This window comes from Pyrus communis, chromosome 10 (genome assembly GCF_041283825.1).
Source record: "Pyrus communis isolate YQ-2024b chromosome 10, ASM4128382v1, whole genome shotgun sequence".
Lineage (NCBI taxonomy): Eukaryota > Viridiplantae > Streptophyta > Magnoliopsida > Rosales > Rosaceae > Pyrus > Pyrus communis.
The window spans coordinates 325761-345727 of record NC_142574.1 but is presented as its reverse complement, the minus strand read 5'-3'; the positions used below and the strand labels follow the sequence as shown (position 1 = coordinate 345727).

The 19967-nt window shown below is 38.3% G+C and overlaps 1 protein-coding gene and 1 non-coding gene across 2 annotated transcripts; one reads left to right on the top strand and one right to left on the bottom strand.

Moving 5' to 3' along the window:
- The first annotated feature begins 3947 nt into the window (after window positions 1-3947).
- On the top strand, window positions 3948-9580 carry ATSPS4F (Sucrose-phosphate synthase family protein). Its single transcript, XM_068468468.2, has 14 exons — window positions 3948-4253; window positions 4966-5055; window positions 5140-5366; window positions 5474-5537; window positions 5670-5869; window positions 5972-6452; window positions 6609-6737; window positions 7009-7140; window positions 7228-7404; window positions 7531-7584; window positions 7721-7783; window positions 7931-8773; window positions 8891-9018; window positions 9125-9580. Exons 1-14 carry the CDS (start codon window positions 4047-4049, stop codon window positions 9402-9404), a joined length of 3075 nt encoding a protein of 1024 aa, XP_068324569.2. The 5' UTR covers window positions 3948-4046; the 3' UTR covers window positions 9405-9580.
- Window positions 9581-10040: 460 nt separating this feature from the next.
- On the bottom strand, window positions 10041-15790 carry LOC137730163 (uncharacterized). Its single transcript, XR_015951929.1, has 11 exons — window positions 15603-15790; window positions 15420-15506; window positions 14309-14437; window positions 13492-13550; window positions 13314-13368; window positions 12615-12642; window positions 12002-12042; window positions 11816-11920; window positions 11137-11184; window positions 10743-10863; window positions 10041-10332 (listed from the first exon to the last, which is right to left on the bottom strand). It is a non-coding gene; the product is annotated as an uncharacterized LOC137730163 (transcript).
- Between the last annotated feature and the right edge of the window lie 4177 nt (window positions 15791-19967).

Sequence of the window (19967 nt, the reverse complement as noted above, 5' to 3'; positions counted from 1 at the left end):
AACTGTCTGTTCTGTCGTGCGGAATAAGACAAAAGAAACTTAACGAGGGTGCCTCTCTTTTGTCTTCTCATGCCAAAAAAAAAAAAAATGGACAGACAGACGAACAATGCAAAATTGTGCATGTAAATCAAACTCTACTTGGAAATTATTCTCTTACTCTACTATTTTGCCTCTAGTGCAGTGTAGGTAGACTATACATCTTTCTTTTCCTTCTTTCCTTCCTTTTTATCTATCTTCTAATTAAAGAAACTAATTCGACTAAGACATGATCACTTATTGTGTCAATTTCTTTTCGGACTTAGATGATTGTTAAACATGTTACGTGACATGATATATGTGACCCAAATACAATAAATTCATTTTTAACACGACATATATATATATATATATATTGTGTGGGTGTGTAATTTGTTTGTTTGGAATTAAGTTAAGTGAGACGGAAGTTGAGGTTTCAGTTCAAAGTTAATTGGTAATACGGAAGTAGTGTTTGGACCTGATTTTGCACTCAAGTTGTTGGATGATAGAAATATTAAGGATCATGATTAGTTTTCTGATAAAGGTTGAATCAATGACATAACCAATCCATGGTCGAAGTGGCGATATTTGGCAGCGATAGAATTTCGGCCGAGAATAATTTCAAGTATATTAAGAGAATATCCCAAAAAAGTATCATAATTATAACATTTGGTAGAGTTGGGTATCATGGAAGTCATCCCTATCAATACAAGAGGATTTGCCACGTAGAGGCCCCTACAACTCAACAAACAACTCAAAAATACTCTATGCGAAACCCTTCTCACAGCCCTAAGAAAAACATTAACTATTCTAACTCTCCTGTCAACACACCTTTAGTTTGGATAAAGTAAGCAACATTGTGTTGACAACCGGCGACATCTTCAGTTTGGATAAGTAAACAACATTGGAATTGTAGAATCAAACTCAAGAAAGTTGAGGTTCCACCATAAAACCAATTGGCAACATGGGGAGTAGCCCAACTTACTTATAAGCACATGCAAGGTCCCTCCTCCCATCAATGTGAGATTCATTCTCAACAAGCCCCCCTCCCACGTGTGGCTAATTTTCAAGCCTAATACGTGGACAACACAACAGAATGACGTGGAGCACGTGTGGCCGTTTGACTTCACACACGGGACAACCTGCTCTGATACCATGAAGAAAGTTGAGGTTCCACCATAAAACTAATTGGCAATGTAGGGAGTAACACAACTTACTTATAAGCCCATACAAGGTCCCTCCTCCCATCAATGTGGGATTCATTCTCAACATAGACGATTTAGAAGCACCTTCAAACAACACTATTTATGGTCGGTTGGTTATCTATTCAAGTCTCGACCGACGAAGAGTTCTCAATTCTTTCACCTAAAGACGTCACTTTATTAGCTTCTTAGGTAAGTGAAGTGTTCTATGTTCATTACTCTCAGGTGCATTTCATAGTTCGGCATTCAGACGGTCGAACCACATTAATTATGAAGACACTCATCTCCTTTGAGTACCTTTGTTCCTACAGCCTAATACCGATTTGGCGCCCTTATATTCTCACAAATATAGTTGAAGTAGCTGAACCGGTGCATAAGATTTTGAACTTCGAGTGAATTAAGCAACCTTGTCTTCAGGTTCTAGAACCCTAGGCTGAGAGGTATTCCTTCCTCGGACGTAGTCGCTTAGGTGTAGCAGTCAGCAACTCATTCGACACCATTACCACCATATCTATTCTACTCGCCCGACTGCGCTTTGTCACAAGTTGGCACGCCCGTATTCACGAAAAAGACGTAGTTAGCTCAATACTTATTCGGCCTGTGCGCTACGTAGGCTTTGTAGTTTTTAGGCCAACAAGTAGTTAATTCATTAAAAGTTCATGCAATGTATCTTAATCTTCGATGTAGCGGGCCGTTAACTAACATTTTTACACGATCTCATTTAAGGAATAGTCCAACTCATTATAAGTCCCGGCAAAGTTTCTTAATTCCCTGTGGATTTTAACGTGCGTGACATTCTCCCACCTTTCAGGTGTGATGAATTTTTGAGTCCTAACATGTGAACAATTTAACTGGAGGGCATGGAGTATATGTGGTTGAGAGGCTTCGTGTATGGACAAACTTGCTCTAATATCATAAAAGATGAGATTCCACACCTCAAAACTAATTTGAAATGAGTGACGCAGAAATCGGATTTTGAGAAAAGTAACAGATGCTATCGGATAATCAAGTCGACCTACCAGCTAAACAACAAAAAACTTACAAGGGGTTCTCTAATCCAATCGATCGGTCAGAGGTGTCGAACTATGGTTCTGCTTTGAAATTCAAAATTCTTCATATACCCTTCTGAAGCTAAAGAGTTGTTCATTCGATTTTAAACTTTGATACCCTGTATTTAAATATAAAAAACACTTTAGAAACATATTTGACAAGCTATAGATCAAATTCATATATATGAATAGACATGTTCCACATGACGTGATGCCTCTTATTTGAAAGGGTGCATACCAAGAGGTATATGGCTTGGAATGATTGTTAAACCATTTTAGAAATGGACGCTTAAACCTCTTCAAATAGAGGACGAATTTTAGAGTTCTTATTCATTTACTTCCGCACAAAATCATATAAAATAAAAGTGCTATAAGAAAAAGCTTTTAATTCTCTCCAACTTTTCATAGAAATCCAAAAGCACCAAGAGCAAAATTGTGCAATTTTTGTTCTTGGTTTAACCTTGAGTGTTCTTGTTATCTTTGTGTAGGTTTTGTATTAGGACTGTGCAAAACTTTAACCAAGCTTCATTGCATCCATAAAGCTAAATCACAACTCCATGTTGCACATAAATTGTGGGAGCGAATTAAGCCTACAAAATGGCATAATAATGTACATGCCTTTTTAAGTACAAATGATACCCTACATTAATCTACACTAAGGAGGAGGATAAGAGTTTGAACTCAAGACACAGTAGATTGAAGAGGAATGACCTAACCACTAAGGCAATCCACCACTTTCATGTACATGCCCTTAAACAATCTTTTATGATACTTTCTTCTACATAGCCATGACCCACTAGCCTTAAATATTCAACTGTAACTCTATGCAAGGTTGCTTAATTCTTCAATATAGGACTTTAACTTCACGCCCTCCATACACTAACATATATATGGACATTTGGTTTCTAGTGTATCTACAAAAATTTGTTAGCGTCAAAGTAAATTGCTTATATAGACTATTGATCTTTGACTAACTTGTTATTGGTATCGTAATATTTCGCTTCTCAATGTTAAATAAGTCGCCAAATAAAATCTCCCCATCCTTAGACCTTAAATTCTTTTCCTTCGATCTTTTGGTTTTTCAATTTCGATTTTATACTAAACCCCCCATCTTGAATTCAAATTGGATTGGAGGATGTAAATTTATTATTGTATAAACGAAACCGGATTAACTTTGTAAATTTAAATAACATTTCTTAGTATGATTTTTGAGTGTTTAGGAGAAAATAATAAAAGAAATGTGGATGTTTGTGTGAACCATCTGCAAGCAAATGTGAGAACCAAAATCCACCCAATCCATATTGACACATATATGTAGATATATGCTTTCTGAAAATTAATTAGTGCCAAGTTGTAAGGCGAAGCCTTTATAAGGAGCCTTGCTTCTTTACCCAAGATGGTTTCAAAAAGTTTTAGTTTCTTTGAAACCATCTCTCTCTCTCTCTCTCTCTCTCTCTCTCTAGACTATAGAGCATATATTTTCAAGACAGCATCAAACTATATATTCTATAGAATTATACATACATATATACTGTAATCCAAAATCTGCAGTATTCTATTTTCTCTTATTGCATAGTTACAAGATTCCAAGAATTAAACTTTACAAGTATATTTATTCTTAGTTCTCATTGCTTTTAGTAGCATGAACTGAAATATATATATATATATATATATAACATCAAACGTCTCTTATTTCACATACCAGAAGCTCGAATCAATACTAGTCGTCCACCGTCTCAAAGCAGAGAGAAAGGAGGGAGGGAGGGAGGAAGGGAGGGAGATGGCGGGAAACGACTGGCTAAATGGTTATTTAGAAGCAATTTTGGATGCAGGAAATAACACAAGGAAGAGGAACGACGGGAGGCAGAAAATTGCAAAGTTTGAAGAGCAAGTAAAGGCTGAGAAGTTGTTCAGTCCGACCAAGTACTTTGTGGAAGAAGTAGTCAATAGCTTTGATGAGTCTGAACTCCACAGGACATGGGTTAAGGTACTAAGTTTTTAATTTTATGTAAAATTAATACTAATTAGTTCAGTAATCAAGGTTTTGCAGTTCAGGCTGCCCTTCATAAGCTCATACCCCTCCCGTGCTAACTTTAGTTAACGTTCATTTTTTGTGGCCCGCAAACTTTCACGTGTCCTGCAAAACTTTGTTTTTTCTTGAATCTGAATTGATGAACAATGCATTTCCACAAAGAAATGAAGAATGGCAGTGAATTAATTATTTCACACATATATATATATATATATATATATAAAATTCTCCCGATTTAGTAAATTGAATGAGATACAAAGAATTGTGGAAATAAAAATAGAGAGAATCTGATTCACAAAAATGGTTCCAAAATACGATGGGGATGCGATGAGCGATGAGCGATGAGCACATATTTGAGGTTTGTGGGGGCCACATATGTGTTTTACACTGATATTCTCTAAAGTTTAGTAGACCCATGAATAACAAATGGTTTTTCTATATACTATTTGGCGCCCACAAATATAAGTAAATATGTTCTTGGGTCCAATCCTAGAAGTTGTTGTGTGTTTGTTTAGTGTTGATGAAAAAACTAATTAGCTAATTAAGAAACTCATTTCAAAAAGAAAAAAGAAAAAAGAAACTAACTAGCTAATTAACTTATGTCCAAAAGTTTAATTAGTGTGAGAAGTATTAAATTAACGGTTCTGGTGGGGGTGTGTAAACTCAGGTAATAGCTACAAGGAATACCCGCGAACGCAACAATAGGCTTGAGAATATGTGCTGGCGCATTTGGCACCTCGCCCGTAAAAAGAAGCAGGTGAGTGAACAACTAAAGCTAGCTACTTAACAAGGGAAAAAAAAACAATCTGGTTCTTATGGATGTGTGAGTGAATGAGTGCAGATAGCATGGGATGACGCTCAAAGGCTTGTCAAACGAAGCCTGGAGCGGGAGCAAGGGCGCAATGACGCGGAGGATGACCTTTCCGAGCTGTCTGAAGGCGAGAAGGAAAAAGGGGACATGAGTTCTGCAGAACCAAGCGTCAAGGATATTTTAAGAACCAAATCCGACATGCATGTATGGTCCGATGATGTTAACAAGTCTAGGCATCTTTACATTGTCCTAATTAGGTACGTATATATTTTTACATATGCAGTTAAAAGTCAAAATGTGTCATACAATTTGATCAGCTTGTGTAATTTTTCATAGAGTGTTTCTTGTTCTTGACATGTTGTAGCGTGCATGGGTTGGTGCGTGCAGAAAACATGGAACTCGGAAGAGATTCCGATACAGGTGGTCAGGTAAGAACAATGATCTATTGATTAAGAAAGATAATACACTAAATGACTAAAATCATCAAGAAGTAATATCATGTATGAAATTAATGCTAATGAAATGTATACGGATTTACGTATGGTACCTGCTTTATTCAGGTGAAGTATGTGGTGGAACTTGCTCGTGCTCTCGCAAATACAAAGGGAGTCTACCGAGTTGATCTGCTAACGAGACAAATTACTTCACCGGAGGTAGACTCCAGCTACGGTGAACCCAATGATATGCTCATATGTCCGCCTGATGGAAGTGGCAGCTGTGGAGCCTACATTGTCCGCATCCCCTGTGGACCCCGCGATAAGTAATACTCTTCTATTTTTTTTCTTAATCCTATTGTCTACTGACCTCACCTAGTCCAAATCCAGATGTGAATATGAATTTGATTGAGGCATGCTGCCTGCAGGTACATACCCAAAGAGTCACTTTGGCCGCACATACCTGAATTCGTCGATGGCGCTCTCGGCCATATTGTGAACATGGCAAGAGCTCTTGGTGAAGAAGTCAATGGGGGGAAACCCACATGGCCTTATGTGATTCATGGCCACTATGCAGATGCAGGGGAGGTGGCTGCTCACTTGTCTGGGGCTTTGAACGTGCCAATGGTGCTAACAGGGCATTCGTTAGGCCGAAACAAGTTTGAACAATTGCTCAAACAAGGGAGGTTGACCAAGGAGGATATCAACGCAACCTACAAGATCATGAGGAGGATCGAAGGTGAGGAGCTGGGATTGGATTCTGCTGAAATGGTGGTCACCAGCACTAGGCAAGAGATCGAAGAGCAATGGGGACTCTACGATGGCTTTGACCTCAAGTTGGAGAGGAAGCTTAGGGTTAGGAGACGCCGTGGAGTTAGTTGCCTTGGGCGATACATGCCAAGAATGGTGGTAAGAAATACTTCACATTCTCTTCTCCTTCTCACTGTCATTGATTGTGGATTTCCAAATGAAAGATTAATGACTTAACAACGTCATGTCTCAGATTTCATTCTTTTGTTCCCAAAGTCTTGTACGGACTAATCACTATGTGATGACAACATTTAGGTCATACCGCCAGGCATGGACTTCAGCTATGTTACTGCCCATGATTCCGAAGGAGATGGAGATCTCAAATCCTTGATTGGCTCTGATAGAGGTCAAAGCAAAAGGCATCTGCCTCCGATATGGTCTGAGGTTGCAAATTCTTCCACCTATTTTCTCCTTTCACATATTCCCATCCCCTTCAATTGGTTATACAGGTATATGCATTTCGTCCACCGAAAAGGAAACAATCTCCCATCTCCTCCATAGCATGTCCGTTCCTCCAGGGAAAGAGTGAATGAAGATCTTCTTATAAATAAACTAAAACCGACTTACAATAGGCATGTTAGTGCCTGCTGATACCAAAAAGGATATGGCGATACTGTAGTTGTGTTTTCGGCTGATTTTGTTTGTTGTAATGCAGGTAATGCGATTTTTTACGAACCCTCACAAACCCACTATACTTGCATTGTCCCGTCCTGACCCCAAGAAAAATGTTACTACCTTGCTCAAGGCCTTTGGGGAATGCCGAGCTCTTCGGGAGCTAGCCAACTTGGTACCGTTCATACTTTGATCTCCGATAACTGGATCATATATTCTTATACCGGACACTAATACTGGGTTACACCTGTTGCTTATGCAGACACTAATACTTGGCAACAGAGATGACATTGAAGAAATGTCAAATAGTAGCTCGGTTGTTCTTACAACCGTGCTCAAGCTCATTGACAAGTATGATCTGTATGGGCAAGTGGCCTATCCTAAGCATCACAAGCAATCAGATGTACCTGACATATATCGTCTAGCTGCAAAAACAAAGGTACATACATACTGTATGATACAGGCTTCAATTATGTCTTTAAAAATGAGCCCTGGTTGGCTTCACAAGGTCAGATGATCCTTCACAAGGTCATTTTCAACACTTAAATTTGGATTTCTATTGAAGGGAGTTTTCGTCAACCCAGCTCTCGTGGAACCTTTCGGGCTCACAATTATAGAGGTGAGCCTTTCACCGTCTTCTGCTTCACTTCTAGGCTCTAGCCTCTAGTGCAGATAATCTTATGAGACGCTAATTATTTGTCCTAAATTCCTCACCGCAAACAGTGTATATGATGTTCTTGTGGTTTCGTTTCCAGGCAGCTGCTTACGGTTTACCAGTGGTCGCCACCAAAAATGGCGGACCTGTGGATATTCTGAAGGTAAGTATATTATTTATACCACATTGTTTCCAGAAATAGAGGTGGAGCACACTTGTATTAGTGGTTGTCACAACTATCAGAGAGGTGGAATAAGTAGTATTGCTTTGTGCCTAATGAACTAACAGATAGCTGACTCTGTATTACCAGGCACTAAACAACGGCCTCCTAGTTGACCCACATGACCAGAAAGCCATAGAAGAGGCACTGCTAAAGCTTGTAGGAGACAAAAACCTGTGGCTCGAATGCAGAAAGAACGGCCTAAAGAACATCCACCGCTTTTCGTGGCCGGAACACTGCCGGAACTACCTCTCCCATGTTGAACATTCCCGAAACCGTCACCCCACTACCCGCCTTCAGATCACGCCAATTCCTGAAGAACCATTGAGTGACTCTCTAAAAGATGTGGAAGACCTTTCTTTGAGATTCTCTGTAGAAGGAGACTTCAAGCATAATGGAGAGCTCGATGCAGCAACTAGACAGAGGGAACTGATTGAAGCCATAACTAGAATGTCTTCGTCCAGTAGCGATATCGGTGCTACTTATGGTCCTGGCAGAAGGCAGAGGCTATTTGTAATAGCCGTGGATTGTTATGACCAGAATGGAGACGGCACCCAAGTATTTCAAGAAGTTCTAGTGAATGTAAAGAAAGTAGCAAGCTTAGGCTATGGCCAGGGTCGAGTAGGCATTGTGTTGTTAACTGGTTCCAGCTTACAAGATATCGTCAAAGCGTTTAAAGGCTGCCAAATAAACATTGAAGATTTTGACGCGTTGGTCTGCAAAAGTGGGGGTGAAATGTACTACCCGTGGAGGGATTTGGCAGCTGACGCAGATTATGAAACCCATATTGAGTACAGATGGCCTGGCGAGAATGTGAGGTCCATGGTTCCAAGGCTTGCCAGGCTAGAAGTTGGGGATGATGACGATATCGTGGAGTATGCTGGATCAAGTAGCTCTAGGTGCTACTCTTATAGTGTGAGTCCAGGAGCCAAGGTGAGAAACTTGCTATACTGTAGAAAAACTACTAACCTCAATGGAAAGTGGTTCCTTAAGACATATTTGTAGTTTCATAAATTTTTTTCTTTCTATGATCTGCTGTATCAATTGTAGACTCGACGGGTTGATGACCTACGCCAACGGCTGCGGATGAGAGGCTTCCGATGCAACCTTGTCTACACTCGTGCAGCATCAAGGTTAAATGTTGTACCCCTAGTTGCATCAAGAGTACAAGCACTAAGGTTGGGTCTCATTTACTTACTACATTATTATTATGCAACACTACACTCATGAAAGCCATCAGAATGTTGGGGTATTACTAAGTTACTCTTCTGTTCTCCTATGTAGATATCTTTCCGTCAGGTGGGCCATTGATCTGTCAAAAGTGGTTGTATTTGTTGGGGAAAAAGGAGATACAGACATTGAAGACCTGCTGGCCGGCCTCCACAAGACCCTTGTTCTAAGAGGTTCTGTTGAGTATGGCAGCGAGAAGCTTATTCACGGTGAAGATAGTTTCAAAAGAGAAGATGTCGTCCCACAAGATAGCCCTAACATTGCCCTTGTGGAGAGCTATCAAGCCCATGACATCTCAGCGGCACTTGAAGCACTTGGGATCAAGGGATTTTAGTTTTTTCCGCTATTTCTCCTTCACTTGTCTATATGGGGAGTATATTTCGACAACTCAAGCAAAAGTCTGAGTGCCACACATAAAGGGAATATACATCTCAACTACTTGCAATTAATTTCGCTTTGTGCAAGCAAGCATATACATATAAAATAACTCAAGTTTCCGTTTCCACCATACCCTCTATATCTTTTAGCTTCATTACTGATGTCCACTAGACATTCAAGATGGGTCAATGACCCACTTCTAACAATACCGATAATGTCTTCAAGGCACAATTCATCATTTATTGTCAAATTATCAAAGAGACGGGCCAAAGATCCACTTTGAACAACACTATTCATCAGGTGTGGGGTGAGTTTTATCACAAAAAACTTCGGTATTAGTTAGAGTGAGGTTAGAATATTTAAATTCTTCTTTTCTTAAAGACACGGTCGATGTGAGATATTTAAACATTTGTTAGCCTATGTTAGCGTGGAATATAGGAACTACCAAGGTCGCAGAACTTACCCATGTGCATGTGGCGAGTAAATAGCAGATAAACTGTTTATCTGGTGATTTACTTCTCACTTACACAAACGCATTTTCACTTATTGTATATTGCTTGACCGAAATTTGTACAACTTCAACCAACGTATATGCACAAAATGACAAATTAATTTCAACTTGCACTGTACCAACAACTAAAGTAAATATCATTATGTCCCTGTTGCAAGAAAGGTACTAGATTTGGTTTCGGTTCTTGTTTGAACAGTTACCAGAAAAGCAAGCCAAATATTCTAGGCTCTAGCTATTAGCCAACTGATGATTTCGTTTCCCAGACTTCCATCTTGCCCAATTCATTCGTGTGTTTCAAGTTTTTATATGCACAAATGTCCAGTTCCACTTTGTCTTCCACTCCGCAAGCACATTTAACCACATGAGATATTCCCTGTAATAAGCATAGTTTCAATCAAAGGAAGGGGACACAAATTTTATTTTTACTTTTTTAAAGAAAATCATTTGCTTTCCAGAAAATATGTGCACCGACCATATACTTCAATTATCCTACATTTCAAAACCATCAAATTTCCATGGAAACAAGGCACAAGGAAAAACCTGTACATCTCTCTCTTTTTTTTTTTTTTTTTTTTTTTTGAACAAACGATATTTTCTACACTAAGAGGAGAGGGTGAGCTAGCCTCACAATGGGTTAGCAATAACGTGGTTTAAATTCGCCTTTAGCGAGAATCGAACCTAAGATCTCTCACTTAAGTGAAGAGGAATACCAGTAGACCACAATACTAAGTAGCAACCCCGTACATCTTTAAACACCAAGGAAAAACCTGATAAACAGTTTACCTTCAGTTTCACAATTTGGTCCTGCAGAGTCTTCCAAGTACTCAGTTTCTCCAGCTTTATCTGATAGAAGAGCGTTGAATTCTTCTTCCAGCCTCTTTATGTCCATTGCCCTTAGCTCTGGCTGGAATCACCCGTCATGAGAAGAGAAATGAAAATTAGTTCACTCAATTCAAAATCCATCAAAACTCCATATTCTGGACAGTAAAACCAAGGACACACACTAGCAGAAAATAAAGTAATCATGTGAGCCCAACTTCCCAGAGCATATCTTAGCATGGAACTATAACATCCTATGTGTTTATATATTACTATCTGCATCTGATTGAAAGCACCCGTGCATGCATGTATACATCCACAAAGCCGTCAACCTATTTGTATTAGCAAAACAACTGACCTTAAAATCATTTTCCCTCAAATTTACTTGCTCAATAGCCTGCTTCATCTGAATCGAGTACAAGAAAGCAGCATAAGAAACAATCACAACTCAAACTGTGAAGCAGATCTCAAAGAGATGTCGAATAGTTGCAACATTAATTTAACAAAGGAAAGGAAAGTTTTTTTGCAGGATGTGATGTGAGATGCAGAATAAACTTAATATGATTCCTTTCAAGTCAAATTGTATATCATAACCGTAGGTTCTCATGAAAATACATTGTCAGTTTTAGCTAAATACTTAAGCCTGAACATACCAAATAAAAAAGAAAAAACAGAAAACCAAACAAAGCAAACCTTGTACAACCATGATCCACTCTAATCAACAAATAGTATAAAATATTCTGTTGCCAGAGTATCATTCTGAATCATACATAGAACAAGAATGCATCTAAATAAGGGTTCAAACAATCTGGCGACAAAGTATATCATACTGCTCACTTGTCAGACACTGACATGTGGTGTGGCCAAACTGCAAGCCTAGACTATTATTTAGATTGTCTAATTATCACCCAAATTGACTGTCTAATAACATAGCATGTCAAACTTTCTGGCAAGATATACTTTATGTATACCCCATCTAAAAGAAAGAATTAATATATATTAATCTAGTGGAACCCAAAAAATCCTGTGGAGGCAACCTTGCAGTTCTCGATAACAAGTTCAAATTTCATTTGTAAAATCTCATCAAGCTTGGCTTTAGCAGAGTCCAACATGTTCATTAGGTTCTTCCTTGCATCATTGCCCTGTTATCACAAAATAAATCAAAAGATTGCCACTACATAAAACTCCATAGATCTTAAGGATCAGCCAAAGTAGTTTCATACCTGGTTGCCCATGCTGAGATGGTTATCAAAACTAGCCTTCCCTGTATAAGATGAGTAAAAATAATTACACTACGAGTAAAATTACTATGTATCAGAGGCATGTCTTGCATTACAAGACACCTTGCTCGCATCATATAGAGCCTGATATATTTTCCTTAATGGTGTATAACAGAGGCAGTTGCTCTTACAATACCTAATTTGGTAGTGGCACAGCTTGTTCACAACCCATTTTATAGACCGCAATTTATATGCTACTTTAAAACAAAAAAACACATCATAATATAATTGACAAATTTGTTTTGGCTAGGAAGGCTTTGCTTCTTTCTTAAACTGAAAGATTATTACATATTTTCATTTGGAAGGTAGGGTGCAAAGGCAGCACACATAGGTTCAACTGTGTTGCAAAGTAGTAACAATTTCAATGCAATGGTTCCTAAATCACAACTTTCTTTCAGGACTTCACTTTAGAAGGCATAAATAACTTTGCTAACAGATCACATTTTATTTGCTCTCATCGCCATCTGTTATATGCACAACATAAACTTGATGATAGAGACCCCAAACTTAGAAGAGTGTAAAGTTAAGAAGTCCAGGGATGGACCTTGAAACTCACCTCTTTTCTCACCAGATCTATCCTTAACCTGCATAAATTCTAATCAGTCCCGTGACACAATTAACTTCTATCTGCATTGCTTTAAAATTTATATCAAAATCAAAGCAAGAAAGATATAAAAGACCTAGCAGGAATTACATAATTACGCATGAGTTTCATATCTCCAAAAATCCAAAAAATTTATTTAGCCTAAGTCTGGAGATGTAAGGGGCTTTTGATGAAGAAAAGGGGAAAATGACTCGCCACATGTAGTGGATAGTTGGAAACATAGATTCATGCATTATTATGGGGCTCTTCAGTACTGCCTCCCCCTTAAAATCTATTCCACTACCATAGTAGGATTTCAAAGAAATGGGCTTCATTTTTTAAGCTTCTCATTACCCATAGGAGTCCCACCTCCATTGCACAAACATTACCCTTTCTTCAATAAAGAATCAAGAAATCAAGCCAAAGAAGTGAGGCAATTGTATACATACATATTACTGTAAACTCGAAAGATATTCAACAGCATTGAACAAGCTATCATATATGTAAATAAGGAAAGACGAAAAGAAAATATGAAGTTGTGCCATTCCATGCTCTTCCAGTTCCAGGTGAGTGCAGTGAGAATAGACCCAATCCTAACCAAAAATTCAAAAAGGGACCTATAAATGCAATGAAGATAGAGCACAATATAAATGAAGGTGACTCCAACCAAACCTGTTGCTGCTGCAATTTGGCATTGACATCCTCCCTAACCTTACTGTAGCAAGTGCTATTATGACAAACACGGAAAGTTGATTAGTATTTTTTCTGGATTTATGTGTGTCATTGTTGGGAATAAGTAGCTATTTAATATCAGCTTCATGTTTATCAATTTAGCTTGCTGTTGAATTACCTCTTTTCTATAAGCTTGGAAGATAAATTGATTCTTTCTTGATCTAAAAGCTCCAGAGCCTACATAGGTATCAAAATATTTATTGTCTTGAGCAATTAAACATATGATAAACTTATTAATATCTCGTCAAAAGTAAAATGAATACTGGTCAGGGATGTGAAATGATAAGCACTACATGCATGATTCAACTTGCCTTTACTATTCCATTAAAGATTCAAAAGAAATATTTTTATGAAACAAATTTTGTCTTATACAAAACTGATAACTCGGACTCACAAATAAAGTATAATCAGCAAAATACAAATGCCAACATCAGAACTTTGAATTTTAACTTGTTAGATGCTCCTTGCATTCTTAACTTCTTACAGTGAATCAGACATGCATGGCCGGAAAATAGATTAAAACACTTATCTACATGGTATTAACAAAATGTACAGAAATGCATAGTTTATACACACTTGAATATAAGCAAGGCTACCTGACATTATACTATTATAGAGAAGAAAGGGCTTCTGATTATGAGTTAAGCACATAAACAAAACTTAAGCATAAAAAATGACCAAAGTCCAAGTATTGACCTGCAAATGGAACACTACACAAGTGTAATATCAAACAGGCTGCTATTGGATGAGAAGATAGTCATACCATTGATGTGAAGCAACTCAAAACAGGTCAATGTGTTTTATCTCAAGTAAATTTTAAGCCAATTTGCACACCTCACAACTTCCATATGTATAGTGCCAAGTTGATTGCTTAGGTTTTAACCTCATCTTAATTATCATGCACCAGCAGAGCCACACAAACACACAAAGGCTACCAGGATAAGGGAGGACGAATCAGACTCCAAAGAAGCGATCTTTCTCTGCTTTTTCCAAAATTAGCGAGCATACTTGAGCCTTCGCATTTTTCATCTGCTCTTCCATTAATCGTTTTGTTTCAGATATTACTGCAATAAAAACGAGGCATAGTTCAAAAGTGTAAAAGGCAACAACTTACTGAAGAACAAATGGCAACTTAGAATATAGTATCAAATCTGGAACACAATGCATTAAATTGCTTGAAATGTTCAAATGGAAAATGCTGGATTTCTAATTTCCCAACTAACTACAAATTAAAAGGAAAACTTTAATGACTAAAACATCTGGAACTCAATACCATTAATTGCTAAAAATGTTGTAAGGGACTTATAAATAATCAACAGAAACCCTTGAATAACTACAATATTCAAACAAGTTGAACACAGGTCCAATCCAATCGAATGCATGATATGCATCTCATGCCTAAATCTCACTTCTCGTATGTCTGAGAACCATAGAGTAGCCAGTTTCAGTAAAGAATCAAGGTAGATCCGATTCAACAGTTTGAAGGTCCTTTATAAATTGCTGGCATTTTCTTCACATAATTAGAATTAAATTTACACTCAAAACGAGTCAACTGTTGTAGGAAGCTGGGGAGCATAATTCGATGTTGCGCCATATGAGAAAAAATACAGTTATTAGATTGAAGGGAAATGAATCAGAATTTTGCACTCATTAATTTAAAACACGAAATAAAGATTGATCACACTGCCTGCACAGATACACAAATTGAGAACATACATTATAAAAATAGGATAGGTGATATTCATTAAGATCATGTGCACAAATTTTCTAGTGTGCATTTCCAATTAAAAAATTATAGTTAATAGTTATGTATGAGAAGTTGATTTTTTTTAAATAGTAAGTTTTTTGAATAAAATGAAAACTTTGTTCGAATTACTTGTTTCACGAATTATGGATTGATTTTAGGAATAAGTTATTCAAAAACAGAATCAAAATAATAATTAAAAATCCGTAAATAAGCCGAAATGAGCAGAATTAAGTTTGTTTTTCGAGAAATTGAGTAAAATAAGCACGAAATATAAATGCGAAGAAGAAGAAAAAGAGAACCAGAATTGAGATCGTTCTCCAATGTCTGAATGGTGGTCAATTGCATTTGCTCTTCCATTGAGACCTTCGCAGCTTAATCTTCCACATCTATAATTTTTTCGAATTAAAAAAAGAAAAATCAATTAATTTGCGTAATTAATTAAAAAATAAGGAAATATTAACAAATTGGAAATGGATATGCACCGTCCATCTGAAAGCGCAATGTCTTCATGTACTGCAAGTATTCCTCCATTTCTTCTTCTTCTTCTTCTGTACTTTCGTTCTCTCATTACAGCTTTAGCTCACAGAGAGCGAGAGTATGTCAATCATCAACTGTGAAGTGAAGATTGCAATTTAGAAATCGCCGATTTTTTGAGGGAAAGTTGAGAAGAAGAACGAAGTTCTGGTCGCCTGATACATCCCCTCACTTAACCGAGCCCAAACAGACATCGCTGATATTTATTTGGCCCAAAACAATTTTGCCGATTTTTTTTTTAATAAACGATATTTATCTACACTAAGAAGAAGAATGAGATGAGCTTAGTGTCACAATAGGTTAGCAATAATGTGGTTCAACTCCGTCTTTGGTGAGAATCAAACCTAAGACCTCTCACTTATAAGTGAAGAGAAATACCACTAGACCGTAGTACTAAGTGGCCGTCACAATGGGCTAGCAATAATGTGGTTCAAATTCGCCTTTGGCGAGAATCGAATATAAGGCATCTCATTTACAAGTGAAGAGGAATATTACTAAATTGCTCACATTTATTTTTACATCACGTATAATATTTCAATGGTTTAATAACTTTTTTATATAATTATACATAAAGTAATGATTTTCACGCGCATTCTATTTTGTCCCACACACAACTGGTCTTCTTTCCAACCTTGTGGCAAAGTGCATCAGTATTGAATATCGTACTTTTGGGTTAGAGAGGAATCAAGATCCTCTCCTAAGCAAATGGTGAGGATCCTCCTGATCATGTCCATCGGACCGTTCAAATTTTATCCAACGGCTACAATTATTATAACTTTTAGAGGGGCCCTCTGTTTGTAGCCGTTGGATAAAATTTGAACAGTCCAATGGGCCTAATCAGGAGGATCTCACCATTTGCTTAGGAGAGGATCTTGATCTGTTAGAGAGTTTAAAATTTACGTGTCTCAATACAATATCCTAATAGGGTATTGAATTTTCTACAAATATGTCTCGAATTCGAAACTCTCATCCGCTAAATTAATATAATATTTGTGAACACTTTTCCCTCCTTAATATTAATTAAAACAAAAAATGTGTAAAATTAATAGAGCATCTCTAGAGAGGGGTTTTGTATGGAGCTAGAAAAGTGGTGGATATAACTCATTTTAAGGCCAAGCCCTCCCCTACAGGGGACTGATCTAATCAGGTGGTTTTGGACTCGAATGCTTTTTTAGTCCCGTATCCATAGCTGAGGCACTCTAAACGGATTGATTCATTCCGGAGTACGGGTTGGGCCAGCTGTCCTTGCTCAGGTACTAGGTTGTCTTGCCTAGACAGTGCGGTACCCTTTTGCCCACATGAAATGTCAGACTGCGCCTTCCGCCCATGATGTGGAAGAGACAAATAGTCTTTCCTCAACGTGGCATAGGTACGTCATAATGGCTCCATTACTGGATCTTCGATGACTCAGTGGAAGGACGGATGACATAGACTGACTCCACAATGCTTATAAATACGCCTGGTGGCTCATAAAAAAAAGGTTAGATATTCAGAACCCCAAAAAGATACCTCATCCATTTCCTTCCTTACCTTGCTGACTTAAGCATCAGAGCCTCCACATTGGGAACCAACCCCCCTCGGTGGGGTTGGACTCATGATCTCTACTTGTATGTTCTTTACTTAACTGAAGGAAAACAACTCCAATAGTGACTGGTTGTAGGATCCACTACACGTCGAATTTCAATGATCTGAACAGTTTATTTTGTAAGTCTTAGTTCATAGATCATCCTTGCAAAAATTCAATTTAATCTGAAACCAATTACGTATTTAATTATCACGATGAAATTTCATTATTTCTTATAGAACAAAGTATTCGTCAATTTCTTTGAACTCAATTAGATGTCTCAAATATTTCCGATTGGCCTAATATTTTGCAAGGATGGTCTATAAGGTTCAATTTGAAAAATAGACGGTTCAGATCATTGAAGTTTGATATGGTATAGGTCTCATGTGACATCTCACATCGCCCAGGGGAGTGATCCTTATATGTATATTCCCATCCCTACCTAGCACGAGGCATTTTGGGAGCTCACTGGCTTCGGGTTCCACGGGAACTCCGAAGTTAAGCGAGAAGGGGGCTAGAGCAATCCCATGATGGGTGACCCACTGGGAAGTTGCTCGTGAGTTCCCAAAAACAAAACCGTGAGGGAATGGTAAGCCCAAAGCGGACAATATCGTGCTACGGTAGTGGAGTCGGGCCCGGGAAGTGGTCCCGCCCGGGCCGGGATGTGACAATTTGGTATCAGAGCCTAACCCTGGCCGTGATGTGCCGACGAGGACGTCGGGCCCCTAAGGGGGGTGGATTGTGACATCCCACATCGCCCAGGGGAGTGATCCTTATATGTATATTCCCATCCCTACCTAGCACGAGGCCTTTTGGGAGCTCACTGGCTTCGGGTTCCACGGGAACTCCGAAGTTAAGCGAGAAGGGGGCTAGAGCAATCCCATGATGGGTGACCCACTGGGAAGTTGCTCGTGAGTTCCCAAAAACAAAACCGTGAGGGAATGGTAAGCCCAAAGCGGACAATATCGTGCTACGGTAGTGGAGTCGGGCCCGGGAAGTGGTCCCGCCCGGGCCGGGATGTGACAATTTGGTATCAGAGCCTAACCCTGGCCGTGATGTGCCGACGAGGACGTCGGGCCCCTAAGGGGGGTGGATTGTGACATCCCACATCGCCCAGGGGAGTGATCCTTATATGTATATTCCCATCCCTACCTAGCACGAGGCCTTTTGGGAGCTCACTGGCTTCGGGTTCCACGGGAACTCCGAAGTTAAGCGAGAAGGGGGCTAGAGCAATCCCATGATGGGTGACCCACTGGGAAGTTGCTCGTGAGTTCCCAAAAACAAAACCGTGAGGGAATGGTAAGCCCAAAGCGGACAATATCGTGCTACGGTAGTGGAGTCGGGCCCGGGAAGTGGTCCCGCCCGGGCCGGGATGTGACATCTCACAACTAATATCCATTTAAAATAAATGGGAATCCTTACCTTAAAAGTCTCCATAAGAGTATTCGCAAATGGGTAGCTGCTTTTTCTTAGCTCACATGGATATTTACTTTTCTCTTGGGCCCACTGTTCTTTGAGGCTAGATGTGACCTAATTTTTTGACACCCAAAGAAGGAAGTTGATAGTTCAAATGATTGATCTAGCCCCATTTTTCAGCTCATTAGGAATTAAATTTCTGACTAGGGCTTAAAATATATGGAAAACTAATGAAAATGACTTCAAAACTTTGAATTTTAACTAAAACTCATCTAAGAACTTTATTTAATGATAAAGACAAGAGAAAGAAAACAAATAAAAATAAAATAAAAAAACAAAAAAAATAAAAAACTAACGGAAGCGCGTGCGTATTTGAAGAAAGCAGAGCAGCTTATTTCTTTTTCGTGTTACAAGTATAATTATCCTTTATATATGTGAATTTGATCAATTCCTAACCAAATCCTCCTCTGATTTTACTCACTCGCTCTTGATCAATCCTTAATCATTAATATATAGTCTTATTGATTTGTGTGAATATATCATTGACTTCATTCATTTCAAATTTCAATAGCCTGTAGAATTGCCTCATGCATGTGAGGAGGTGGAGGCGCACATTGCCGACTTTGATACAGCATTGAGTCTTCCCAACTTTTTGTTTTTTATTTTTTTTTTGTTACTTCCTCCTTTCAGTTTTCTTCTGGAATTATTTAAATTAAAGTTGTAAGTGGTGGATCGCCTTTTCATTGAAAGTAGGAATTTGCGCCTATCATAAACTCTCAGTTGCGAACTTCCTTTACCTTTAAAAACCAAGTACTGCAAGAGGTGCAACTTAGGCAGGTTGGGTGGGTTGGAAGGTTAACCCAATCTTAACTCAACTTTTACAATTCGGACTCGGGTTTGGATTGGATTTCATTCGGGTTCATTTGGGTTTGGGTTTAATTGGGTTCGGGTTGTGCAACTTTTTCGAGTTTAATCATATAACAACTTAGTTTTCAAAAATTCTTAAAAAAATTAAGCCAAATAGCATCAAAAGTAGTTAACTTTAATTTCGTAAATTAATCAAAGTTGTTGAACAATTGCTTCGAGACATAAAGAATTTAGGTTTTGGAGACTAATAATCTACTATAAACCTTTAGGATTTAAAGACTACGAATATGAGTTGACTAATCAAAGCCTCTTATTATTTATTAAAAAAAATATTAGAAAGGGCATTGGTTTTTGGACTTAGCCCACTTGGGTGTAGTATGAGAATTAATTGCTATGTGTTACAATTTGGTTAGATTGAGTTTAGTTAATCGGACTAGGTTGAGTTAGGGATAAACGAGCAAATGAT

Bases quoted from the DNA above. Each gene is read 5' to 3' on its own strand.
- ATSPS4F (XM_068468468.2), top strand. From the start codon at position 4,047: ATGGCGGGAAACGACTGGCTAAATGGTTATTTAGAAGCAATTTTGGAT. The intron at 5,367-5,473 runs GTACGTATATAT...GACATGTTGTAG, and splicing joins CTTTACATTGTCCTAATTAG to CGTGCATGGGTTGGTGCGTG. The intron at 7,585-7,720 runs GTGAGCCTTTCA...TTTCGTTTCCAG, and splicing joins TCGGGCTCACAATTATAGAG to GCAGCTGCTTACGGTTTACC.